Genomic DNA, 27,980 nt, shown 5'->3' on the forward strand with positions numbered 1-27,980 from the left:
TCATTGGTTGATTCTTGCATGTGCCCTGACAGGGGAGTGAACCTGCGACCTCGGTGTATAGGGACCAGCTCTAATCAACTGAGCTACCCAGGCAGGCCTACCTCTTTAATAATAATACTAATACTAATAATAGCAGCAAACACACAACAGGTACACTACATCATGCATCATTCTAACATGCATATACTCTCACTTAATCCCCAAAACAATCGTTTTATTGGGGCTTTCATTGCCCTCATTTTACAGATGACAGACGAGGTAACGAAGGAGCAGAGAAGTTAATTTAACTCTCTAAGAGTCACAGCTAGAAAGCGACAGAGCCCAGATTTGAACCCACGTGGCTCCATCCTTGGACAACCGCTCTCCTCTGTCTGTGATTTTTCCCAGGATTATCTAAGGAGCTCCTGGTCAGATCTGCAGACCCTCTCAGTGTCTGCTATTGAACTCACATTTCCTCATCTCTCAGCCCATCTAAACACCTCTACCTTGCTTTCCTTATCACATCCTGTTAAAAAAGCAATATCTGCACTAGTTTAAAAGAAAAAAAAACACAACATAATATTTCAAAACTGAGAAATCGTGCCTGAGAAGAAAGTTGCTGTGGCTGACTACTAATTTCATGGCAGCTAAAATGAATATTGCAAACATGAGTCAGTTAATACCCATTAGCTGAATAAAAGAACATTAGGTTGTCAAGGCAGATAAAGGTCCTCCTAGTTCTAAACTAAGATAATGGTCTTATCTAGATATGCATATAAAGGCATTCGGTGATAATGAACGAGATCTTCAATGGGAATTTCACACAAGCATGCACAGGATATATGCAAATTTTGTTGAAGATCCCCTCATAAAAATCTAAATATAACATAAACTCATAATTGAGAATAATTAGGTAAAATAATCCAAGTAGACAGTCTTCCCAACTTCGAATGTGATTACTAGATGATATACTCTAACAACTTGGAGTTTATATTTTACTACTATAGACAGATGTAATAACTCTGAACACCAGACTTGCAGAGGGCAGAATACAATATTATAAAAATTTAGGAGCTAACGTACAATTTTGTTCATAGGTGGGAGATTAAACAATCTAGCCATATGAAAAATCCATGGGGAAAGCCGGCATGTCCCTCAGGACAACATTCTGAAGCAGCCATCAGAGGAGACCCCAACTTTCCGTATCATGGGAATCCTCACAAGGTGCTCCCCTTAATAACAGCAGGTAGGACGTACAGACTTCTGGAAAGCATCTGCAATAGAAATAGGGGAGCCACTTCTATGATAATTTGACTTAATTAATGTATTTCATTCTCCCAATCACATATCAAAGTCGGTATTGTTTTTTTGTAGTTGGGGGAGCTGAAACACAAGTATATTAATTCATGTTCACCAAGAATAAGCAGAGCTGGGGTTAAACCACGCCCTGGGAGTCTGAGCGTTTCACCATCACAATATGGTGCCTTGTAACAAACAACACTACCTTCTGTAGAGGGTAATCAGCAGTACTATTAAAGTACAAAAGGCAGGCGGTCCGATTTGTTGAACATCTTTAGGTATTTTTCTTACAGAAATCCACAGCCCCGCCTACATAGTCAATGAAGCGTTATTTGAAATAAAACAGTAAGACACGATCTAAGAGGCAGATGGTTAAATAAATGAAGGCACATACATACCATAAACTAATATAGGGCCATTACAAAGAAAATAGGTACTAATATGATGGTGTCCATGATAAAGTAATTAGTAAGGATAAGCAAGCTGAAGAACAACATGTTTAGAGGAAGCATATATTCAAGTACATGTGTTGTACATGTATCATACCCATACCCACACCCCTCCCCCAACACACACCCCATATAAAAATATTGAAACAGTGAACAACTGTTACCCTGGAGAGTGGTGGAAAAGCAAAAGTTGAAAAAGGAAATTTCATACTTTAAAAAATAGATTTATATTTAGAAGCATAAATTACTTTCATCATCTTTAAACTACATTAATACAATCTCTATATTATATAATACATATTATAATATATGCTCATTATAGATGTTATATAATATATGCTTATATTATATAATTTAAGCACATATTATATAATATTTAGTAACTAATTCAAAAATCTGTTTCAGAACAAAATAAAAATGAATACTCAAACCACAAAAGAAACAGATATACACCTTATACTCTAACGCACAGTGCAGAAAATAAGATATAGGTATATTGAATTTTTTCCAAGGCAAATATTACTCATCATTCAGTCTGAGTCAGGAAAATTCTTCAGTGTTACTTTCACAGGCTCGCCTGAAATGACACCGCAGCCAGATGTAGCTGCCAAAAGGAATTAGTTTCAAAATAGATCTTGAGATAATTGTAGAAAATGACTTTGTTACACGGAATTATTTGATTCTGACCACTTAAATGTTGAAGAATGACAAAGACAATGATGCTTGCTTTGTCACAGTTAATAACAGCCTTTTCTCCTGACTATAGTTAAACAACAGCATTACCTCCTCAATAATTCACTGATTTCACAAATATTTACCAAGTACATGCATCCACCAAAACGAAATACAATAAAGCCTGTTCACACCATCTCCGGAGACACTGATCCTCGGGTTTACTACCAGAGGGGAGGGTAGCAAACATCTAATTTACTTAGAAACAGATTTAAAATAAAAGAAAAGAGACTAGGCCATATGCCTTCTTTCATATTCATTCAAAATGCCCATTCCTTTTACATAACTATGACCTTTGCCTACCCTATTCCCAGGGGTGGTATTAGAATCAGATTCCACGCAGGAGTGATGATCATCATGTTTTGTGTTGATCTTCTTTTTGGTCACTGCTTTATTTTCAGTACCTGGCACACTGCAGGCATTTAATAAAAACTTGCCTAACAAATGAAAACAAGACCAACAAAGGACAAGGGAAGGTTGATGTGTTGGTTTTTGTGAACTCCTCATTCTCTGTTTCTGAAAAAATACCCTTTCCTACTTTGATGTGAATGGGAGCTGTCATATTCCTATAGAGCAGCAGTTCTCAGCCTGTGGGTCGCGACCCCTAAGACCCTCGGAAAACACATATATAATTACATATTGTTTTTGTGATTAATCACTATGCTTTAATTATGTTCAATTTGTAACAATGAAATTGGGGGTCACCACAACATGAGGAACTGTATTAAAGGGTCGCGGCATTTAGAAGGTTGAGAACCACTGCTATAGATCCTAAAGCAGTGGTGGGATGGCAGGGGGGCGGGTCCACAAGGAGGCAACCACTGATCTTCCCCAGGATACATTAGGCTAAAGCTCAAGAAAAATCTCTCACCCGGCCGGGTGAGGCTCAGAGGTTGAGCATCGACCCAGGAACCAAGAGGTTGCTGGTTTGATTTTGGTATTCCTGGTCAGGGCATATGCCCAGGATTGATCCCTGGTACGGGGTGTGCAGTAGGCAGCCGATCAATGATTCTCTATCATCATTGATGTTTTTCTGTCGCTCTCCCTTCCTCTCTGAAATCAATAAAAACATATTTTTTTAAAAAAGAAAAATCTCATTGCTTTCTGGCAATAACGCCATGTGATGGGGCCCTGAGACTTGCTGGATGTCATGTTCCTAGCCATGAGGAAGAAGCCAGGTTCAGACAACCAGGCACCAGGCTTCTGTGCAGAGAACAGCAGAGATGAGAGGATCCTGGACACATTCATTCCTCCTTCAGGGGTTACTGAGGACTTTTATTCACTGGTTCTAGTTGATGTTTGTACCAGTCTTCCAACAAATTCTTTGTCTCACTAATTTGGTTAGAGTTGGATTTTAGTCTCTGTGCATGGCTGAATGTTCATGACCAATGTGTTCCTTACACTAATTATTAAGCCCTCAGTTAGTTCCTCTCACAGGATTTTAAAGAATTACAAAGTACATGATGTTTCGAATCTGATGTTAAATTTTGATTCCTTTAGAAGATGACTAGAAGAGTAGTTGTTGGTAGAATTTACTTTTTCATCATTGGCAAACTATATTCTTAATGAAATAAAATGTGGGAATGCACATTGGTAGCCTTTGGTCAAATATACACGTTGACCCATCCAGAGATAATAGTTAAAAAATTAAACAGTTATATAAAATTATTATATAAATAATTCTAGCAGTCAGAGGTCTTTACCTAGAACTGAAGCTTGATGAGTTAAGAATTTCTGAATCCCAGGCTTTAGAAATAGGACTGGCATTAAATATATATATATATATATATATATATATATATATATATGAATCAGGTATCTTAATATTTTAGCAATATGACTGGGAGATCTTCTATAGGTCAGAGGCTTATAAGATATGTGCTTCCTTGTTTCTAATTGGAGTTGTGCGTGAAAATCTACCATAACTAAAAGAAAATAAAGAGAAAAGACAAACAAACACAATCTACCATAACTGTTTATACTGAAAACCAAGTCAAAGATCTCCCACCAGGTTTACTACACTCAAATAGTTAGGATACCATGGAAGTATCTACCTCAAGATTTATGCTAAATGCATTCTTGGGGCAATTACTTTCATGTTCAACTTGATATACTACCCACCTTAGTATTAGCCAAGTTTTCTAACCCTCTCCATCCTACCCCCTTTTGGTCCTGTTTCTTGAAGTATGTGTTGGAGGAATGAAGGCCGTACTTATCAGAGCACAAAGCAAACAAAACTGGCTTCAATCAGCTGATATTTGTTGATATGAAATACGGGCTGAGTCTCTTTAAGGAGGCAATGGAGCAATAAAACTTACCTTTGCCAACAAAAGAGTCTTTATAAAAACAGACCGTCCCTATTGCTCTCTAGCTTTCCTCAGTCCTGATTTTACCAGCAGAGTTCCACATACAGCCAGGCTTGGAGCTCATTATACCATAATGCTATGTTTACATGTCAGGATGAAGAAAAATGATTAGCTCTGATGTGATCCAAGTATCTATCCTTTGGAAAGAAATACAAGTAAGAGTTACCTATTAACCAGCTCTAAATTAGCAGTTACATAAAGTCTCACTTATAGTGTTCCCAGAGGTTGCCATTCAGCATTATTCAATTATGCCTGAAGATAAATTGGGCCAGATGTTTTCCCTGTAGAGTCACTCAACTCCACGCAGTAGTCACCAGAACCACAAGGAATCGAATCCTCCCCATGAAAGCAAAATGTCGGAAAAGCTCTGAGAGTTCTGCTAACTACCTTGACATTCAGGTTTTAAGGCAAAACTACACCTGCCATCAGGTACAGAGAACATATAAGAGACATAAACGTTAGGATATTCTATAGGCATACTCACGCAAAGGGGATATAAATATAAAACATATCATCTCCGTATTATTAGGAATTAAAAGATCATTTCTTTAATCTTTATTGTTGAAAGTATTACAGATGTCCCCTTCCCCCCCACCCATTGATACCTTCTAGCTCACACACCCCCACTCTCCCCACCCCGGCCTTCACCACACTATTGACTGTGTCCATGGGTTATACATCTATGCATACAAGTTCTTTGGTTAAGCTGGGGAAGATCTCTTTTGTGACCCTAGTCATTCAGTGGTGACCTTACCTATAATAATTACAACTAAGTGCCTACACCTCCATATAACGGCCAAAAAATCTTGAACATAATTCACTGAAAATCAATGTCTCTTGCAGATAAATTATGTCATAATGAAAAATATAGCCCGGCTGGCGTGGTTCAGTGGTTGAGCTTCGACCTATGAACCAGGAGGTCACGGTTCGATTCTCATTCACGGCACATGCCCGGGTTGCTGGCTCAGTCCCCACTGTGAGGCATGCGGAAGGCAGCCGACCAAGGAGTCTCTCTCATCACTGACGTTTCTAGCTCTCTCTCCTTCTCCCTTCCTCTCTGAAATCAATAAAAATATATATAATCTAACATGTAAGGGATGGTGCATTAACAACTCCATCCGCATTTAAGCAAAAGATTGGTAGAACATTCTAGGAAGGACAGTTTTGAGTGTTTGCTTTAAGGCATGGAGCAGACATGGCTACATACCGGTGAGCTGAAGGACTGGACACACATTGTCCATCTGGATTAGGATGCATATGGTCAACACATTCCTTGTGGAATGAAAGTCTGCAGGCTTTCAAGACAAGTTTTCTTCATACCCCGCCCCCCCTTTTTCTACATGAAGCGCAGGGCTCAATGGGGGAGTCTGTGGACTATCAGGAGTTTCTGAACGCTGTATGTAGAGAAGAGTGGAAACTGGTGGGAAATGGCCTGAGGGTGACTTTGCTCTCAATGGAAGGGAGATGTAGACAGGAATCTCTGAGACAGACTGGGAAATATAATCCCTGATGGGGGTGTGCCTCTCTACCAGCACTCCTCTAGGCAAGAGAGAAAGACAGACACAGACAGACAGACAGGGAAGGAGGGAGGGAGGGAGAGAGGGAAGGAGAGAGGTGTTATTACAGTGTCTGCTTTCCTCTTCTCAATGGTGTGTGGAAACCTGGCCATACCTTTTCAATGAAACACAATTTGTCTGGATTTGGGAACCTGAACTCATTTAAACCGTCCAGGTGCCCTTTTCCTATCTCTTAGACTATCTTGGAACTCAATTCCCTGTGAACAATAATTGTTCTACTCTCTCTGGTTAAAAATCTTTCCTCCTCAATAGACATATGGGAAGAAAAGCAATTATTTTATAAGGCCAAACATAAACAGAATTCTCTTGAGATAGCATATAAGAGAATCTTCATCGCTAGGAAAATTCTCTTATTTCCTTGTAATGAAAATTCTCTATTGTTTACGGGTTTTAAAATACCGAAGCATAAATACTGAAGAGGATGACTTTACCAAGCAATTTTATGTCACAGTGAAGAAAAGGGGGACTGAACCTTGTTTGCTTTACTTTCCCCTTAAGCATGTAATTATGCACTTAGTGTCTCATAAACAAACGGAAAAGGTAGCCTGGGATGAAAACTCGGGTTTCACTATAAGGACTTCAACTGTCAGGATCGGCAGGGACACAAAACAGTGAACACCAACCTTGAAATCTCAGCGGATTAAAACAAACGCTTATTTCTCACTCACATCTACGTGTCCAACCAAGAACCAGGCTGACTGAAATCCCATCTTGTCACCAGCTCCTATGATCAACACAGCCGGGAAAGAAATACGGTGAGTCACACACAGGCTGGAGGAACAAGACAACTCACACTGTCACCCTGACTTCAAGGTGTCAAAGAAGTGCACCCTCCCACACAGCCCTCAGGAGGGAAATTGAATGAACTGGCACCAACCTACTGACTACGTGTTAGAGACAGACAAGAAAAATTAACAACTTAGCAGAAGACAATCTTTTTTTCTGTGCAAACGCTATCCCACACAATCATATATGCACAAACACAGAGGAAAAAAATTATAACAACACAGTAAGTTTTACTGAAGTGCTGCACCGGTTCTTCCTCATTCACTTTTCTGGATGACACCCTTGAATGGGCTTAAAGTTGCCTCTTTCCCTCCGAAGGCTGCCTACTACTATCACCAAGAGAATAAGAGAGGAAAGTTCATGAAAAGATGGAGTGGGAAGCTGGTCTAATTAAGAAAGGGCTGCCCTAGCCACTTTGGCTCCATGGATAGAGTGTGGGCCTGCGGACGGAAGGGTCCCAGGTTCGATTCCGGTCAAGTGCATGTACTTCGGTTGCAGGCTCTTCCCCAACCCTGGTCAGGGCATGTGCAGGAGCCAACCAATGGATGTGTTTCTCTCACATCAGTATTTCTCTCTGCCTTTCCCTCTCTCTTCCACACTCTCTAAAAATCAATGGAAAATTATCCTCAGGCGAGGATTAAAAAAAAAAGAAAGGCCCTCATTTTCCACTACAATTCTTACACATGAAAAACAGTTTAACTTTCATGAATCTTGCATTTCCTACCACGAAGCTGAACTCAATAGTGAATTCTGAATAAAAAAAATAAAAAGCAGAGTCATTAGAAGATTAAAAGGAAATGCAACATCTGTCTTTGCTCATTTCCGACTCAAAGTCCAGCTATTCCTATTTAGTTACTGGAACTTGGTTTATGAAGATAATATTAGCTAAAAAGTGAAATACAAAAATTGGGTACATAAAAATTGGAGAGTGGAAAAAAAAAGAGAGAGAACTCATGGACATGGACAAGTGTAGTGACCATGGGAGTGAGGGTTGGGTGGAGTGGAAAAGGCATAGAGGGGATAAATGGTGATGGGGGAAAATAAAGTAAAAAATAATAATAAAAATTAGAGAAAAATGGAAACAGAATTAAGATTTTCTTTTACATTATTAGTGTCTTTATTTCTGTTTCTCATTTCCTCATTGAAAACCCTGATGGGCCCTAGCCATTTTGGCTCAGTGAATAGAGTGTCTACCTGCAGACCAAAGGGCTCCAGGTTCAATTCCAGTCAAGGGCACATACCTAGGTTGCAGGCTCCTCCCTGGCCCAGGCCTTTGTCAGGGCTCCTGCAGGAGGCAGCCAATGGATGTGTTTCTCTCACATGGATAGTTCTGTCTTTCCCTCTCTCTAAAAATCAATGGAAAAATATCCTCGGGTGAGGATTTAAAAACACATACACACACACACACAACAACAAGAACAACAACAAACAAACAAACAAACCTTGTGGTGGATTAAATGTATTTTTTTCTTTATACACAATAGCATTGCTGCCTAGAGCAGACCATGAATAACATCAATTCTAAGGACCATCCACCATCATCCAAACAGAAAGGTATGGTTACATTCCCACAATACTGAGAGGGGACCAAAAAAAAAAAGGAGGGATGGGGGAGAAGGAGTAGAAATTTCCAAAGCACTATCTTTGTTTCAGTGAAGCTCTAGGAGAAAAGAATTCCATTAGATGAATGAACAAGAAGTGCTGGACATAACAGTGTAATGTCCATAGAATTCTACACGAAATAAGGAGTATTCAGAGAAATGAGTGCAGATTTACACTATGAATAAGAAAAGTTCGCTCTCTTTTGCTAAACTAACACCTTCTGAGAGTCACGATAAACTCTGTGTAGAAAACGTAGCATTTAGACAGTGAATACAAATATTTACCTGCACCCAGAAAGTACGTGGGAGCTTCATTCAGAATTAAATATTTTGTGAATTCAGATCCTAAATTGCATTAAATTATGTTATAAATATTATATATACATTATTTACATATAACTCTAAGGAAACTGGTCTGGCCCTGGCCAGGTAGCTCTGGTGGTTAGAGACTTGTCCTGATGTGCCAAGGTTATGGGTTCAATCTCTGATCAGGGTACATACAAGAAGCAAGCAATGAATATATCAATAAGTGGAACAACAAACTGATGTTTTTCTTTCTCTTCTCTCTCTTCTCTTCTCTTCTCTTTTCTCCTCCTCCTCCTCCTCCTCCTCCTCCTCCTTCTCCTCCTCGTCTCCCCTATTTTCCTTCCCTCCTGTGGTCCCGAGCCTAACTACCTAGCCCTCTTCTATCTCCTCAATATAATGAGAAACAAGCTGGTGCAGTGTCCAGCATATAAGCACTTAATAAGTATTAACTCTTACTATTAATTAGTGTTACTTTAGTAATAGTAACACTTTATGATAATTGATATACTAAGATTATACCATCGTTATATCAGAATCCTACATTCTCAAAAGGAGGCTCTGACAGCCGAGCATATAAATATTTTACTTACATTTATAAAGAAGATTATTTACTTTGCAAACATTTCCAATCTGTGTTGTAATCAATGCACTAGGTAATTCTTCTCCTGGATTGGAAGTGATAGCAAGCCTTTATAGATCATCATTGCACCTTATTAAAATCAAACATAGAAGATTACATTTAGGTTATTAAATTACTACACTGCACAACTTTACATTTACAGATAAATATCTCTTGGGCCCTAAGTGGTTTATTTTTTTTACATTAATTTCCCAAAGGTCAAGGTCCATATCTTATTTCATTCACATGTCAGCTAACATAATGGCAGAAATTGACTACTTTTCAGTACTATTAAGCATGATGACTGCTAAATTATTATCCCAAAGAAATAAGATACTGGTGAGCTGAAAGCAGACACACTTACAAAATCCATCAGTTGTCCAATTGATTCTTGGGAAATTTAATCCCTTCTCTAGATTGTACAGTGACAGTTCAGCAATGTCTCAGAAATAAATGAAGACATAATTTTTACAGTTCCACTGGTCTGTTGAAAACTTTTAAAGACTTGGTTCTGACAGCTTCCCTGGAAAATCTTGGACTCATTCACTGTACTCAACTGTGATCAGCACTGACTTAACCTGAGGTAGCGCCTTAGGCTCTCAGGAAACAATTATAAACAAGTAAACAACTCATTATATTGCTGCAACCAAGCGCTTTGGGGACATATAAACGTTTCTCAAAGGAAGACGAACCCAGAAGAAAGGGTGGGAATGTGCAGATAAAAAGAAGGAGAGGGTGGGAGGGAAGGAGGGCTCTGTGACAAGAAGGAACAACATGTACAAAGTCTGGCAAAAAAAGAGGGACAGCATGATAAAGCCAACGCTCTAACAGTCCTTTTCTATGACGGGTGTTGAGAATGGCAACGGCAAGAGAGTCAAGCAATGAGGTCGGGCAAGTACACAAAGGACAAGCCGAAAGGATCCTGATCACGTGTGCCTGCGCTCTTAGAAGAATGAGACACTAAAAGAAGCTTTTGGCTCTGGCTGGTTTGGCTCAGTGGATAGAGCCTCAGCCTGAGGGGTCCCAGGTTTGATTCTGGTCAAAGGCACATGCCCGGGGTTGCGGGCTCAGTCCCTAGTGTGGGGTGTGCAGGAGGCAGCTGATCAAGGATCCTCTCTCATCATTGATGTTTCTATCTCTCTCTCCCTCTCCCTTCCTCTCTGAATTCAACAAAAATTTTTTTTAAAAGTTTTTGAAAAGACCAGGCCTGCTTGCCTCAGTGGTTGAGCGTTGACCCATGAACCAGGTCATGGTTTCGGGTTGTGGGCCCGATCCCCAGTAGGGGGCGTGCAGGAGGCAGCCGATCAATGATTCTCTCTCATTACTGATGTGTCTATCTGTCTCTCCCTCTCCCTCTCTGAAATCAATAAAAACATTTTTTTTAAAGTTTTTGGAAAGGAGATATTTTGTATCTTCCCCATTAGTGACACCAAATTCACTCTCTACCCTTCTCCATCCAACTCTGTAGCCCTGTAGCCTGACATCTATGAATTTCCTCAAGGAAGACGCCCCTGTGATGGGCTCAGCCAACAGGGGGCACCAGCTGGAGATCAGAGAATGAGAGGAGAGAGGCGTCAGAGTACTGATGTCCATGGCTCCCTCACATCCTGGGGCAGAAGAGGCGGCGGGGCCCCAGAAGCGGCGGCAGCTACAGCCACAGCAGCCAGCGAGAGGCAACACAGAGAGAGTGGGCAGTGGAGGGACCCAGGAAGAGCTGGCCCCCTTGGTTGGGTTGGAAGAGGCCATGACCCCAGGCATGGAGGTTCCCGGAGGCCCTGGATGGGGGGGGGGGGGGGGGGAGGTGTCCCTGAGGCAACACCAATGGTGCAGCTCCAGCAGTTACCCCTAGGGGGCGATGGAGAAGAAGGGGGCATCCCAGAGCCATTAATAACCAATGCTCCTTTGTATGACACCCACATCTACCCTTTCTCCACCTTCTTGCTCCTCAGCCCTCAGGTCCTGAGACTGGGGCTGGGCAGGGACCTAGAGGAGCGGTAGGCATCCCCTCCCCATGTGCTTCCTTACTCCTGATGGCCAAGGGCCCCCATGTTGGGACAAGAAGAGGTTCAAGAGCCCTGTTAACTCCCCAGTTCGTACACGACAGGAGCCCCGTCCCCTGGGGAGGGGATTTGGGCTCCCCATTACCTCTCCAAGGGTAATGGGGGGCATTTCCTCATTAACTATCCCCCCCCCCCCCCAGGGGTGAGGGGTGAGGGCTGTCAGTTATTATTAAGGTGGTTGTTGTTAAAATAAAATGGGGAAGCATAAATAAATAAAAGGGTCACAGTTTCCGCCACACATCCTTTTCCTGCCCCCACAGCCCGTGTCACTGCGGTAAACCACTCCCTGCTCTCGGCCCTCCAGGTCTAAGGGTGCTAAGAGCTTCCTGCCGGTGCTACCCCCGCTATTCCCGCTGTTCTTGTTCTTTCTCGTACTAGGCCCTAACGTTCTTTAATCACCTCTTTAGGATAGCGCCATCTGTTCCCCATGGGAACCCAGTCAGACTCAAGAGGATTCCGTGGACCAGTTTTCCCTTCAGTCAGAACTCCAGGGGGCCCCATACATCGCTGTTACTTTTAAAGAAGCAGTTACGTATGCAATAAGGAGAATCATTCCAAGTGGGAGTGAGTCTAACGTCAGTGAAGCCAGTTACAAAGTTGCTGTAGCAATTTAAGCAGAAGATGGAAACTACCAGACACTATAATTAACTGGCATCGTCTGGTCTAATGTCAGACACTCCGCTAAGTACATTATACACATTATCTTACTTAAATATTCCAACCACTCTTTAATGTTATTATTCCCCTTTAATAGACAATGAAACTAAAATGGAGCGATGTTAAATAATTTGCCCAAGGTCAAACACAGAGTAAGTGGCAGGATTGAGACTCAAACATAAATCTTCCTGACTTTTAGGCCCATCATTAATCTATATTCTTTCTCATCTACTGCCAGTGTCAAAGTAAATTACAGTGGAAATGGATATAAGTCTAGGATGAAAAGATAAGAATTTGGAGATTTAAAGAAAAGGAGATAAAACTGGCAGAGCTTGGTGATTATGGAATAAAAGGGGGAAAACACAAGCTGTTTAGTGAGGATGGTGCTGACTTTCACTGAGAAATGAAAAGAAAAAGGGGGAGCAGACTGGCTGGGAACAGGAGGGAGGGAAGAAATGATGTATTCGGTTTTAATCTTGTTGACTTTGTTATTGGTATGAAACACAAGTGAAATATTTCCACTCCGGTAATGAAGAGGCCATATACACCTTCTCATCAGTCCCTCGTCGATAAGATATAGATATAGGAACTAGAATCTGACGGTGAGATGCATCTGCCTGTGTATTTGAATCTTGAATGCGATATTCAAAGACAGAGACGATCATGATACGTTCATATGACACACTGGTAACGAAGGCAGTATCCCTTGTCATACTATGTCACATGGTGACCATTAGCAGTGGAAGAGGTTTCCACAGCACTATGTCTGTAGCATGTTATACTATGTTTGTAGCATGACTCTGTGTGTTTCTGCTCCCTAGCCTCTACTGATCCCTGCCTATTTTTCCAGCCTGTTTTTTCCCCCGATACTTCCTCATGATTATTATGAACTACTTTGTAGCTTCCAAAAAACTCCTTTTCTACTTAGGTTAGCAAGAATTGTTTTCTGTTGCTTGTAACCCATATTTCTGACTGATAATACCAACACATTCATTGCTAGATCCAGTTAAGTATTAGGGGGCTCCTTCCTGCATTGCTCTTAAATCATTTCCAATCATAAGCTAGAAATGCTAAATCTGCTAGCTGCTGAAGGAACGCTTAGAAGAATTCAAAGAATTCATGGCCTGGTGGGAATACAAGGCACTAAATTAGCTCTATACCACAACATGATTAAAATTTTAAAGCATAAAAAGGGTAACAAGTGTACTTTAAAAAAAAGAAAAGAAAAAAAGTGTACTCTACGTACTGAGTACAAATAAATCCATCCATAAATATTTTAAAAAGAGTGCAGAACTTCAAGGATAAAGGTGATGTGTAGCAATTCTCAGATACAAAAAGCATATCACCACTTAAAAAAAACAACAACTCACCACAGACAGGGTATCATAAGCATTGATGCAAGAACATACTGAAGATATATTTCAAAGTACTAAGGGTAAAAAACTGTCAACTAAGACTTTTATAACTAGCTAAATTATCACTCAAAGGTGAGGGCAACATGGGATCTCTCTGTTTTTTTTTTTTCTACTAAGTCTCTCCACCTTTTTTTTTTTTTTAAAGAAAGATGTGCTAGGCTTTGTGAAGAGAGCCTCTGAATTGTAATCCACATATGTGGGGGGATAATGCTCCCTAAAGGCTGCTCTTGACCACTTTTGCAGGAATGACTCAATAGAATCAGATCTGTTCTGGGGAGATAAATACAGTTTTAGTAACCAAGAGTTGGAAAAGAGATTAGAGAGAAAAGTAGTTGGAAGGTCAAAACTACACAAAACACGGTGAATGAAAACAGAAGGATCTAAATGTGAGCTATATTTAGAAGACAGTTTGCCACTCTCCATGGATCCCATGTGTGTAGGTAACATAGATCAGCGGTTGCCTAATAGATCCTTGGACCACTGGTGGTCCATGAGGTCTAAAAGGTTAGCGACCACTGACATAGATAAGTCCCTCCCAAACAGGAATGCTACCACATTCCTCTTTCTGTGACCAACGCGTAACACATTTGTGGGAGGTATGCAATAGCTGCTTAACAAGTGGATAAGTTTTCCTTGAAGTACCCATAGTACATAAAAAAGAAATCATAGGAATTGTTAATATATTTAGGGAAAAGATCAAGGCTGGAGTCCTCATCCTGGGAGGATCGTCCTTGGATGTGTGAGACTGCCAAAGAGGGGGGGTGATAAAATAACAAAGAGAGGGGTAGGGAGAATTCTGGGATGAATCAACACCAAGGGGGAAGCTGCGAGAAGAGACCCTCAAGCAAGAAGGGATGGGTAAGACGAGTGATGGAAAAGAACGCGAAGACTATCAAAGAAGTTCGATTCAAAATGTTTTAACTGAATTTCTAGGATTGATATTAAAAAAAAAAAACAACAAGAAATAAACTAAACAGAAAGGATTTAGAAAAGACCATTTCTAATTGCAAGATGTTGAAGAATTTTAACGCATTTTAAAGGAAGGAGATAAACACTTTTTAAAATAAGAGATTATCTGTTGTGTGTGCATGTTGGGAGTGTGTGTGTGTGGGTGGGGGGGGGGGGGGGGGGCGGGGGAGGGGAATACCGGGAAGCTAGAGAGTGATATAGAATTCTGATGGTCCAGATAACAGCTTAGTGCTATACCCATGTCAACAAGGTTTGACTATATGTACAAATTATATGTGCATTAAAGAAACAAACTAAGAACAATAAACAACAGCCTCACTATATCATGACTTCTCTATGACCGAGCTGGAGAAAAAGCCCCCAAAATCCAATCTCAACTTCCAACGTTTAAAATTATTAAAATATGCTCAAATACATTATAGTTAACAAAATCCTGGAAATGCCATCTGTCTTCTGAAGAAGGTGAAGAGGGTCAATTCTATTCCCTTCTTTACTGTAAGTCACTGATAATATATTCAGAAATCAACTATTGCACAACTAAAGAAAAATGGAACACTTGCCCAAAAATACCAATTATGGAATTATTTTAGAAATCATTCTCTCGTTTTTCCTGGACCAATTTATGCTAAAGATATGCACACACAAAAAAAAACAACACCCAAGGTGTATAACTGCATCATGTAGGAAATTATATATCTGTATACTTTGAAATAATCTTACCATTTCTAAGCTTGTCCACTAAGTATAAATTGCGCTGCCTGGGAGAATTCCTCAGGTTATAAAAGTTGCCACCAAAGCTGCGGTCTTGGGTGTCATTTAAGTTCTATATTTTAGCTATTAAAACCAATGTTCTGACAAGCCCTTTGGCTCTAACCCCAGGGCATGAATTTGCCTTAAAACTACACAAGAAGGTGTCAGAGGGCTATATGTCAATCAACCCTGGGAAGGGCCTATTCCCAATTTAGTGTTGTCACTTGCTGACATTAAAACCAGCAACAGTTAATTGTTAGGACTTCAAGTGGGAAAATTGAGGGATGAGGAGAGGTAGGTGCGGAAGTTCAGGCTGATAAAGCTGTTAATTGCTACCCTTTTATGTAGACTTGTATAATAATGAAAACAATGTGGCTAATCATATAATGTTTCTATTTGTTCCCCAAGGGCTCTTCAGGGTAAGTTTCAGTCCAGGCTAGATTTCCCCAGCTCCCGGCTGTGCAGGGACAAAAGCACAACAATCAAGGCACTCAGTGCTGGCAAACAGCTGAAAGGGGGCCCACACCGAGGCCCCGCCTCCCGCCCTGTCAGGAAGGGGCCAGTCTGCTCTGACAACCTCTGGGGGAGGAACCCAGAAGTATAAATTAACAACAACTTCCTGCAGACTTCTGATGAGAGAGAGAGAGACAGACAGACAGACAGACAGACTGACGTAGGCTGGGATCCGCCATTCAGCAAGTCAGGTAAATTCACATCTGTAAAAATGGCCATGTTCCTTTTGAAACCAGAAAGACAGCAGAGAAGTTAACAGGAGCCCGTGCCAGACCTGGTCCTTAGAGACAGGGGGCGATGCTGGGCACCTCATCCTCATTCAACCACACCTGGAGACCAACGTAGGGAGATGCCCCTGTGATCTCAAGAGTCTTTTTGGAAGCGCAGCGCCGTGTGTGTGTGTGTGTGTGTGTGTGTGTGTGTGTGTGTTCTACGAATGTAGATTGCTTCCTGATGCTTATTGTGCCTCATTTGGCAAAGGATATTGGATAGCATCAAGTTATGTTATTTAAAATAAAGTATTTCTAACACCCATTTTGTTTTCAGACTCTTTGTTACCAAGTAATGGCAGCTTTCAGAGACACCCGAGACACTGCCAATCCATTCCCTCTCTATCAGGGACGGTCATTCTGCCGTGTGGGGGCTTTTTTAAATTCTCTTTCTACCAACACCTACCTCACCAGTCCCATGCTACAAGGACAAGGACCGACTGCCTTACAAATGACCTGCAATCCCTCTCCCCCACATAATTTCCAAGTCTATTGCAGGGCCTACCCCCTCCGGGCTTCTGGTATTTCTAGGCGTGTCTTGCGCATTGGCCCCTGAACCCATCCTCCTTCCTGACTCTACACCTTTATCCACGCGGCTGTCTCAGAATGTTCTCCTCTTGTCACCTGTTTGATTCATATTTCAAGGACAAACCGAGTTTCATCAACCCCATCAAGCCTTCTGCCACCTCACTGCCACCCAGCTCTCCCTCCTGTGAACCTATAAACCAGCACCTGCCTGATCGTTCCCGTGACACCTCCGATGGTGTCTGCTCAGTCACCGCGTTTCCTCTCCTGAACTCTCCCCTCCAGGAGGAGACAGCTTTGGATCCTCCCCAGCATTTGAACTGCATGTGGGGGAGCCCTCAATATGTTTAAGGAGCACACGCACCATTCCAATGCATTCCAGTGAACTAATGAAGCTATTACATGATTAAATATTAAATGTAATTGCTTTACAAGTTAGCTTTCCTGTAGTGAAATTCCTTTACAGGTATAACTCTACAAGTCTAAAAGCCAGAGCATGCTGAGAAAACAGTCCATGTCTGACATCCAAGGAATTGTCTGCTTACCAATGAGTTTGTCAAAGAAGAGAAAAGCGTAAGACTCATTCCTTAAAATTCCCTTTCATGTTAGCAAGACATAAAACATTAACCACCTAAACACTAGGCCCAAGTTCACATTTCTCATCCTTTCAAACACATGTTATTTCAACTTGAAACTCGTTTCTTAAAATATGCAGATAGCGGAACTTATCCATCTTTTAAGTTGCAAAATGAAAATTTGGGCCCCGTGTCTGAAAGAAGAGATGACGAGATACAGACATACAGAGATGAAGCTATATGTAGGTCCCAGAAAACAGCTGAATCAAACCAAAGGAAATGTAAGCGAATGAAAAGCAAACTCCCTTTGCCAAATACACTCGCCAGGCTTCTAGGCCATTAAGCAGTGTCACCATGATGCTCTTGTGTGCCTCTGGGCCTCGCTCCGAATCACAAGTCACCATGTTCTCAGCTGGTAGGGTCTGGCCATCACCTAAAACCTCAGCTCCAGGAGCACAGTGAGCAATGCCAACAGCAGTACCTACGCTCTCTCCTCATCCCCACCCCATCGCTCCTGAGAAATCATGCTTATTTCCAAAACACAAAGACAAGAGGCCAGGCAACCAATAAATGAACAATTATGAACAGTTTTCCATTTTAACGGCTACCAATACCATTCAGTTTTGTTTTCTAGCAACCCTAACAGTTTATTTAGAATGTAGTGCATTATAAATCTTCCCTGTGCCAAAGATCACACAGACTTCCTTTAATTAATAAACTCGCTACTTAGTTTTTCAGACAATGTGAATTACAAGATGTCTATTTCTTTAGGACCGTCAGGAACCCCGCTATGGCATAAAGGGATATGTACCTGCTTTCTCCCAACAATGAGGCAAATTTGCCATTTAAAATCTTTTTCCAAAGGTCACCTTGAACTACCAAAAAAAAAAAAAAAAGCCCCACTGATATTCATCATCTGCGTGAATGTATCTCAACTGTGAGCAAATAAATCAGCCACGTTCCCAAGCACAAAGCTACGAGAGATTAAGATTTATTTTCAGGTGCCAGGGAGCCTAAACAAAGATGGTAAGGAGTGAAACAAATGGAAGGACACTCGGAGAACAAATTAATACACTGAGCCATTATCTTAGCAGCAGCATTCCCCGTAGAACAAAGTGACGAAACTATCAAAAAGCACTTCTCCAAGCAACAACACTTGGGCATGTCAAATGTAAAACAATGAAAAGAATTAACCTGGAATAAATAGATAAATAACAGTATGTTCTGTGTGAAGCCAGTAACAAAGAAACCCCTTAGTGCCGTAAAACCAAGTCCTGTCAAACCCCCATATTTTTTTTTTTTAACGAAGATCCTTTCACAGCGGTTTAAACTGTATTTATAGTAACAGAGTGAAGACTTCAGATAAAAGTCAGAAAGATTAAAGTCGAAGCCCCCGCTCGCCAGGAGCTATGGTTCTGATTGTTCTCCTCATTGCAGGTCTGCAAATATTAAGACAGAAGATGCCTCCCTGGGACTCTGGGCTCCTCCGAGACTCCGCCACCTTTGAGGAGCAGGGGACACGGACACGGGTGGAAATGCATGTGGGTTGGGAGCAGACTCCATGTTAAATGGCAATGCGCAAAGTAACTACCACAACTGCAGGCGGCCAGCGGGGGGGAGGGGAGGAAGGGGAGGAAGGGGAGGGCTGAAATTTCTGCAACTGATGCAGGGCAGAGAGAGAGAGAAAAAAAAAAAGATGTGGTATTACTGTTTTAAAATGGCAGCCTGTTAATAATCACTGCATTCCTGAAAACAGGGCAATTCCAGCACCGCCTCCCCTCCGGAGCTAGGCACAGGGCTCGCTTCCCAGGGAGCTGGTGAGCTTGGGCGCTGTCTCTCCACCTAAAACAAACGCCTGGAGTTGCCACTCAGGAGTTTATAGGCTTGGAGACAGATTACTTTCCTGACAAAGAAAAAAAAAAAGACACAAAAATGCTGTTTTCGGCTGGCAGGGCTTAGTTACTCTGGAGAGAATGTTCTTGCATATATGTTTTTCTTCAAAATGAATGCAAAGCTACTCTGAAACACTGCTTTTGGTTCACAGATCAAAACATCTATTTTGCATTTCTTCTCCCTTGATATCGCCTCCTTCAAGAAAATCACTTTCTCTCTCTCTCTCTCTCTCTCTCTCTCCAGGGTACTCAGTATATAATGTATGAATCGGAAGGTTATTCTTAATGTGAAATTGGATAGTCTCTCTTTAGTTCATATATTGCAGGAACCACATACTGAGTTGTATATTTTCAGGCCATCCTTAGTATTTACTTTTAAAATCAGACACTTGGTTTAACAGTGGATGAAGAAAAGGCTAAAAAGTCCTTAACAACAACACACACAGCAAGGGGCCCTGTGAAATATGGAATGACAGTATTTGTATCACAGAAACACCAAGAAGAAAGCATTCCTTTCTCACTGAGTGTAAATTAATACGATCAATTTGAAGAGTAAACATATTCTTCACGCGAGTCTGGAAGAGGTTTGAAGTCTCTATGCTTTCATGTAATCATACAGAAAGCATGAAAAGATGACAGCATTACCCAAATTGGTCCGTTTCTCTGTTATTCACAAAGTTAAGAACAATTGAAAGTCACTTTCACTAATCACAAATTTCTGAAAAAGGCATTTTGAAGTACAATTACTTGCTATTCTATTCGGTATTTTATTTCAACTGCAACATTTTGAATACATGCACATTTGTACAACTACCAGGGGAAAAATAACTTGAACCAAATTGAAAAATTACCATAACTACTAGTTCAATATGTCTGGTTAAAATAGAGACATCTGGTCTGTCATTAATTCTTTTGTGTTGATGACTCCTAGTGTGTCTTTTCCCATCAATGAACTTTGCAAGAGAAAAATACAACTTTTAACAACAACAAAAAACCCCATGGCTCAGAAATCTATTTCAAGATTTGCCAATACAGATATGTTATGATTAGCTCAAATAAAGCACAGTACTCTCAAGAATAGCAACGTATCCTGATTGAATACAAATGGTTAGCTTTAAATTCCATCAGAATAATGTTAGCAAGTCATTCTCTGCAGGCAAATATAGCTAATTCATGAAAATATTTATAAATCGACACATTGTTCACTTGTTTAAAATGCATACACTGAAGCTCTATAATAATACTTGATTGCCACTCCAAGGAATCTGAATAATACATTTTGCACACCCCCACACAACTCTGAATTAATGGCTGGGCAAACAATAAGTAATGTACTGCACTCCAGCAAAAATCCAGTGATAACATCAATCCGGCATCTACTTAACACTGACTGCTGACTTTCCAGAGATTCCTCACAAATAAGTTTCTTCTGCCGGGGGCAGTTCATTAGGGAATGGCTATGACCTGCCCATTCATCCCCGGAGAGTGAGTGATTTAGCGATTAATATGATCGCAAACAGGGGGAGAAACCAGAACACACATTACTACAAATCAAGAGGCGAAGGAAAGGGGCCTGGACACGTCCGCTACCAATAACTGGATTACAATTTTAAAAAGGACTCTTGTCACTTCTTCGCAGGGCAACAGGACCAGGGATCGATCTGAAGCCCTTTGCTGGAATCCACAGGCATACCAGGAAGGCCCTTCAACCCAACTCAGATAATGCCTTTTGACAAATGTGCTCCTTGAGCATGATGTAGTTATTCCAAACCATAAAGAAACAGACCACGGCTATCGTAACACAACCTTTACAAAGCCAACCTTAACATGTCCTGGGGTCTCCCCCACCCCCTCGCCCCCCTGCTGCATGCAGTCGGCTTTCTTTCGGCCAATTTATAACAGATAGTAAGTTGGTGAATAAATATTTAATGTATGCAGGCGAAACCCTGGAAGGCTGCGCTTCAAATGCAATGCCTTGCATTCCCGTGAGGCACACGGTACAGAAATATCCTTTAAAAAATCCATCTACAGCTGTCCTTTAAGAGAAGAAGGAAAGAGAAAAACCCACACATACACATGCATGGAACCGAAGGCGCCGACGCCCCTCTGCCAGCCGGCATTTCTATAGAGACATTCTTTCGATGATTAACACGTAAGCTCCGAAAGGTTCAAGACAAGGAAAAGCAGCCAAGCAACACCGCCCAGGAAGCCAGCGGCAAAACACACCTCGCTGTGAGCTCCGAACAACCTCCCACCACCAATGACACCGACCAACTTCCCCAAACACACACACACACACACACACACACACACACACACAGACTGCACACACGTGCACGGAATGTACACACAAACATCGAGCGGAGCACAATACCTACACACACACACACACACGAACTTGATCCACACACAACACGCAGGTCTCGGGGTGCGGACAGAATGCACACGGCCCGGCACACAGACCCGCACCGCCCGAGCCCGCATGCACACGGCCCGCGAGTCCGCGTGGGACACACACCGTGCACGCACGTGGAAAGGCATGAACTCACGGACCCCGCGCGCCCGCAGCCCGCGCCGGAGTCATTGATGGAATTCCGGGGGCGCGGGCGGGGGCGGGGGTGGGAACGGCCGCACAAAGGTCTCCGGCGGCCGGGCGGCGAGCGGGCGGGCGGGCCGGGCGCTCGGACATGCCCCGCCGGGCGCGGACGGCGAAGTGCGGGGAAGTGTCCCGGGCGCGGCGGGCGCGGGGTCCCCGAGACGATCGCGACGGCCGTCCGCGCGCACGCAGACCCACGGGGGCCCGGCGAGCCCACTCCCGCGGAATAACAAAGAGCCGGCCGGGCGCGGGCGGCGGCTCGGGCTGGGGGCGGCCGTCTCGGTGGCCGCGGGCGGCGCGGGGCGCGGGCGGGCGGCGGGCGGGGGCGGTACGTACCAGGCGGGCAGCCTCGGCCCAGGTGCGGTCCTTCTTCTTCCTCTTGTCTTTCATGTTTGCATCTCATTGATGGTGCTGCTGGTGACGTGGGGGATTCCACGGGCGCTCGGGGTTCGGGCGCCGAGACAATGACCCAGTGACCCGGTGACCCGCACTCGCTCCGCGGGGGGAGGCGCGCGGGCGGCGGTGGGCGGGCGGGAGCGCGGGGGCGGGGGGGCGGGGGGCGCGCGGGCGGCGGCGCGCGGGGGGCGGGGGCGGGGGCGGGGGCGGCGCGGGCCGGGCTCGCTCGTGCGGGGCTCGCGCGGCGCCGCCGCCGCCCGGCCGCCGCGGTGACAGCTCCGGGGCTGCGGCGCTCGGCCCGGCTCCCAACAATACACTCTGACGTCACGGGGAATGGCGACGGGCCGCACACTCGCCGCTCACACTCGCCCTCGCGCGCGCACACTCGCCGCGCGCCCCCTCCAGCCACGCCCGGCGCCCCTCGCCAGACCCCACCCCCGGCCCCCCGGGCCCCCCGGCGCACGGGCGCTGCCTGCCGGGCGCAGGGAGGGAGCCCCGAGCCCCGCGGGGGCCCGGGGAACTTGGGTCCGAGTCCGCTCGCAACTCGGAGCCCCTGTCCTGTGCGCTCACACTCACACTCACACTCACACTCACGCGCCCTCGCGCACTCAGCCGGGCACCCCCTCCGCTGGCCCCGCAACTCTCTGCTGCGGGGCGGGAGCACTCCCAGAGCCGGGGAGAGGGTGCAGCAGCCCCCCACCCGGAGCCCGCATTGGACGTGCAACTGGACGCGGCGCGGGGCCACCCTGTCATCGCACACAATGCAGGAGCCGGGCTGCGCTGGGGGCCAGGCCTGGCCGCAGCCTGGTTATTTGTAAATTGCGTGCAGTCATCATTCTGGACCATAAAACTGGCTGCATGTGGAAACAGCTCCGCAGCTGACCGTATTTGTAAAATGATAATTGCCAGGTCTGGGCTGCGTGAAGAGTTGGATTGTTAACCTTGTTAGCGAACTGCAAACACACACACACACACTCACGCACACACACGCACGCAAACAGCTGTGAAGACTTGCAAGTTTATTGTAACCTTCCCAGCCTCTTAGATCGCTGGTGAATTGTGTAGGTCGATCAAGTTATTGTAAGCAAAGAAAGAAATGGCTCTGTGACCCACACAGTAATTATGTGTGTATTTACCTTGAGGATCTAAAAAACAGAAAGGGCACGCATGCTGGATTATTTATGTAATGTTATTTCCTGAATACAAAAATAATGGTATGTAAATAGCACCGCGTGTTTTTTCATCTACATGATCTCATTGATCCTCAAAACATCGCAGTTAAACCTATTTGTTCAGTCCACTGTACACATGAGGAAATGAAGCTTAAAGCATTAGATTGGATCCAAGGTCTCTTGCAAAAATCAGTGTGAAGAACCAAACCCAAATCTTTTGACCCTAAGCCCAGGTTCTCTCTATTATTCTAAAAGACAATGTTTAAAAACAAATACCCCTAATTAGAAGTGAACATCTACATCTGATGAAAAGACATGGCTGAGAATGAGAACAATTACAGTGAGGTGATTCCTCCCAGAACACTGTCCAGTGACTGAAGTAATAAAAATATCTGACTACCAAAATTTAATCAGTGGCAGTTCATAATCATAAAGAGCTGATTATGTTAATTATTTAAAAATATGTGCATTAATTCACTAGAATAAGGGAAAGCTGTGCATCAGTTTAAGAAAATATCAAAAGATTATCTTCGCTTTTTTCTTTTTCTTTTTTTTTTAAATGGATTTGAGAACACACTGAAGTTATCCCAAGGGGAAAACTTTATTCATTCACTTTGCATAACTCTATCCAGGTGTATTATATTTTTACTTTACATTTCAAATATATTAAATTTGAATCACATTCACATCTGCTTTTATTTTCAAGAATCCTCTTTATGGCAAAAGTAATGGATATATTTTCAAAGTATTCTCATTCTAATGTTTTCTCCTCTGTTCAGAAATAGCTATGTTAAGCAATCAGACCATAGCATAACATTTGTTATTTTCTGTGAAACAGTGCTTAATAAGAAGTTTTGGAGCCAGGTGAAGGAAAACATGCATATTTAGTTGCTCTACAGCAGCAGTTCTCAACCTGTGGGTCGTGACCCCTTTGGGGATTGAATGACCCTTTCACAGGGGTCGCCTAAGACCATCGGAAAACACATATATAATTACATATTGTTTTTGTGATTAATCACTATGCTTTAATTATGTTCAATTTGTAACAATGAAAATACATCCTGCATATCAGATCTTTATATTATGATTCATAACAGTAGCAAAATTACAGTTATGAAGTAGCAATGAAAATAATTTTATGGTTGGGGGTCACCACAACTTGAGGAACTGTATGAAAGGGTCGAGGCATTAGGAAGGTTGAGAACCACTGCTCTACAGTAACTTATTATTCTTTAATAACCAATTGATTATCAAAAAAGATATATCATCCTACTGAAGCAGATGTAAATTCATTGTTAAAGAAAAGAAACCTGAAACAAAAAGAAATGACCCATTCTGTGACAGTGAGCCAAGCGTAAATAATCAATATTATGAACCAACTCTTAGAATGTACCTCCATTTGGGGTATTTGAGTACAAATAGTCCCTAGCAGGTAAGTTTGGTTAAAGAATTGGCGAGTATTAGATGCCAAAATAACATAGACTTCACAGAGCACCAGAACAGAGACGGGCCTACGTCTGTCCATCCAGCCATACTTTCCCTTGTGGCTCCTTCAATCTCAATAATTGTCTGTGGTGGTAGGAGGGAAGTATGACTCAAGTGTGATCTTTTATATTTGGTAAATTACATGAATCTCTCTCTAAAAAAAAAAGAAAAGAGGTAGAAAATGATAAATGTCACCAGAAATATACAAGTCAAATTCTGTGAAAATTAATAAGAGGAATAACTCTCTACTGGGGGGATTTTTTAAAAAGGCTTTAAAAAAGGGATGTCCTTTCAAGTGGGATCTGAAAGATGGTAAGGATCTGAAAGATGGTAAGATTTGAACATCTGAATTTGTAGGAATGGAGAGAAACATTCTCACTAGAAGTGCAGCCTAAGTCAGGACAATTGAGGGCTAGGGGAATACTCAAATGCATCGGTGACACCGACCAAGTGCTGCTAGCCTGCCTTTAAAGTTCACATCAGAGCAAGTGCATTTCTCGAAGCCTTCCTTTAAGCGAGAAGAGAGGACTTACTCAAGGAGCGCACGTTTCAGCTAAAACTGCCCTCCACTTCCTTTGGTGAGGTCCCCACCCCAACTGCACAGCACTGGGGGCGCCCCAGAGTTCAACCGACATGAAACCAACAGCACCTTCTCTGAATTCCCAGGCTGCCTTTCTCCCTTGCTGGCTCCTAGGTTTGGAATTCAACAATTCCTGTTGTGCAGGTCTCCTTCATCAATTCCAGCAGATCTTTGCATGGCCTGGAATGTTACTTAGTTTTAGATTACGAGATGTTTAACGATGGATAGACACTCCATACAGAGCAAACCCCAACAGCGATAAATGTCCATGGATATAAGACAAAACAGAGGTGAGGGTGCATTTTGGAAACGGGTTAACATTCATAGGAGACTCCGACCCTGAGAAAGAGAGATTTAAGAATTAGGGGGCAGAAGTTGTTGTGTCATGGTCTGTTGGAAAATGTAATCAAAGTGTTGACCAAATATGGGAACGTTTAGGCAGGAGTAAGGGCCTGGGACTGCTTTTATTGCCATCCCACACACCCCATGGAAGTCTGGAATGAATGGATGTTTCCTCCACCCCTCCCCCACACACGCCTACCAGCAGGCCCAACTCTGAGCAGAAGGTGGGGTGAGCAGGGAGTAATAAAAGTGGAAGGGGGAGAAGAAAGGCAAGGCTGCAGGGGAGATGGGAGAGGTCTGAGGGGGTCTTCATGACCATGCAACATGAGTTTTATTTCTGAAATATATTTATTATGCACAAACTGGGGATCTATGAATTCTACAAATAGGAACGTTTAATAATCTTACTTCTCCAGATCAATTAGGGAATTCCACAAAGATGGTCACCTTGTCTCCTTTGTCCGGTACCCAACTCACTGAATTCCCAGCACTAAGCAAATGACTTTTCATAATCTAGGCTATAGTAAATAATCACTGAATAAAAAATAAATGATTGGAAACGTAGTAATATGATCCTCTTATTGTAAATGCAATAAAAGTTCAATCAAGATATATTTCCTCCCCCCCCCCCCCCCCCCCGCTCCTAATAGCAAAATGTTTTGGTTGTTTTTTCATCCTCTCCTATATTTCACTGAGCAATTCAGGAGGAATAGCTAGTGAAGTTAAACGAAGCCAAGCATCGGTGTTAATTATTATAGTCAGATATTCGTGAGTGACGCTCCTAACTGCTCATAGGGTTGGCCTTGTCCCTCTTATTCTCTTCCTATGTAGACACTGTTACTCATTTTTCACGTCTCTCAATATAGTCTCTTAAAGTCAGTTTACACTGTGAATATAAATATTAGCTGCACTTCAGGAGCATACAGAAGGGCTTTAGTCATATTATCCAAGACTAATTGTTCCTAAACTCCTGACAATCTTCCCACTAGGGAAGGAGCGGGTTAGTTGTGATAACTTTGTTTTTCACTTGAATTCTACAAGAGTTTGAAATGTTAAGATTTCGGTGTACTATGATTGTAGAGATAAATAGGAAAAAATAAAAGAAAACATCTTACACATTATTTTCAAAACTTTTCCTGTAGCTGATTTTACTGGCATTGTCAAAGCATATAGCTTTCTTGTTGGAGCTGATTAGAGCTAAGTGGTCAACTTGTAAGACTGCTCATGTTTCAATTCTCCGGTCAACTTGTATGACTATCTCATTTCAGGACACTAATTAAAAAAATCAGTTTTTTCCTGTTACAGCCAGACCCTGTAGCATCTAAAGCTTTCTTAACCCTGAGGAGGAATAGAAGAAGGTGGCAAAACTATTTTCCTCTTTTTCACTTTCCTAAACCGCTCTTTTTTTTCCTGCTTTATCTAAGTACTTCCTTTTGGAAATAACAAACTCTGCTTCTGAGTAGAGCCCTTCATTCAAGAATTTACCTTTTCCCCCTTTAAACCCTTAATTGGGCATAGAGAACACAGTCTGATTTATGGCCTCGCGTTGAACAGGACTCGCACTTAATCCATTACACAAAGAGGGAGACACAGATTCCCTAACAGCACCACTCATTAAGTTTATACAGAATGAAAAAAAAAAAAAAAACACTTAGCAAATGTAAATAAAGCTTTGCTTGATACTGTCTCCTTGTGCATATGTAATGTGATCAGAATATCAACAGAACAGTCTAACAGCTTTTTGCTTATTTTCAAAACCACAAATTAGATTTCTCTAGGTAAACTCTAATTCACATTTAGTGGCTAAGAAGGAAAATTACACGCTGCTAAATTCATCTTTGTGTGGAAAGAATGTTCTTCGAGCACAAAAGAGAAGACTAGAATTCCGATTACGACGTCTGTGGCGGGCTCTGGAAGGCAAAGGAATGCCGGCCATGCTACTGATATTCTTCTTGCCTCAGTTTCTGTATTTACCATAAGGGTAACTTTTGTGATTGAGAGCTTCTCTCACTACCCCCCACCCTCCAATAAAAACGCCTCAAGGAACCATTAATAAGTAAGTTACTCCAG

At 42.7% G+C, this 27,980-nt stretch overlaps 1 protein-coding gene across 1 annotated transcript in view; it reads right to left on the reverse strand.

Annotated features, from left to right (window-relative positions):
* ASXL3 (ASXL transcriptional regulator 3) overlaps positions 1-22,346 on the reverse strand; it is a 167,700-nt gene extending 145,354 nt beyond the window's left edge. The window contains 1 exon segment of the mRNA XM_070421632.1: positions 22,272-22,346. Coding sequence (XP_070277733.1) covers positions 22,272-22,325 — 54 coding nt within the window. The 5' untranslated portion in view covers positions 22,326-22,346.
* Positions 22,347-27,980: the final 5,634 nt, after the last annotated feature.

The sequence above is a fragment of the Myotis yumanensis genome, unplaced genomic scaffold, assembly GCF_028538775.1.
Source record: "Myotis yumanensis isolate MYYU_CA2020_CCGP unplaced genomic scaffold, mMyoYum1.0.hap1 SCAF_7, whole genome shotgun sequence".
Lineage (NCBI taxonomy): Eukaryota > Metazoa > Chordata > Mammalia > Chiroptera > Vespertilionidae > Myotis > Myotis yumanensis.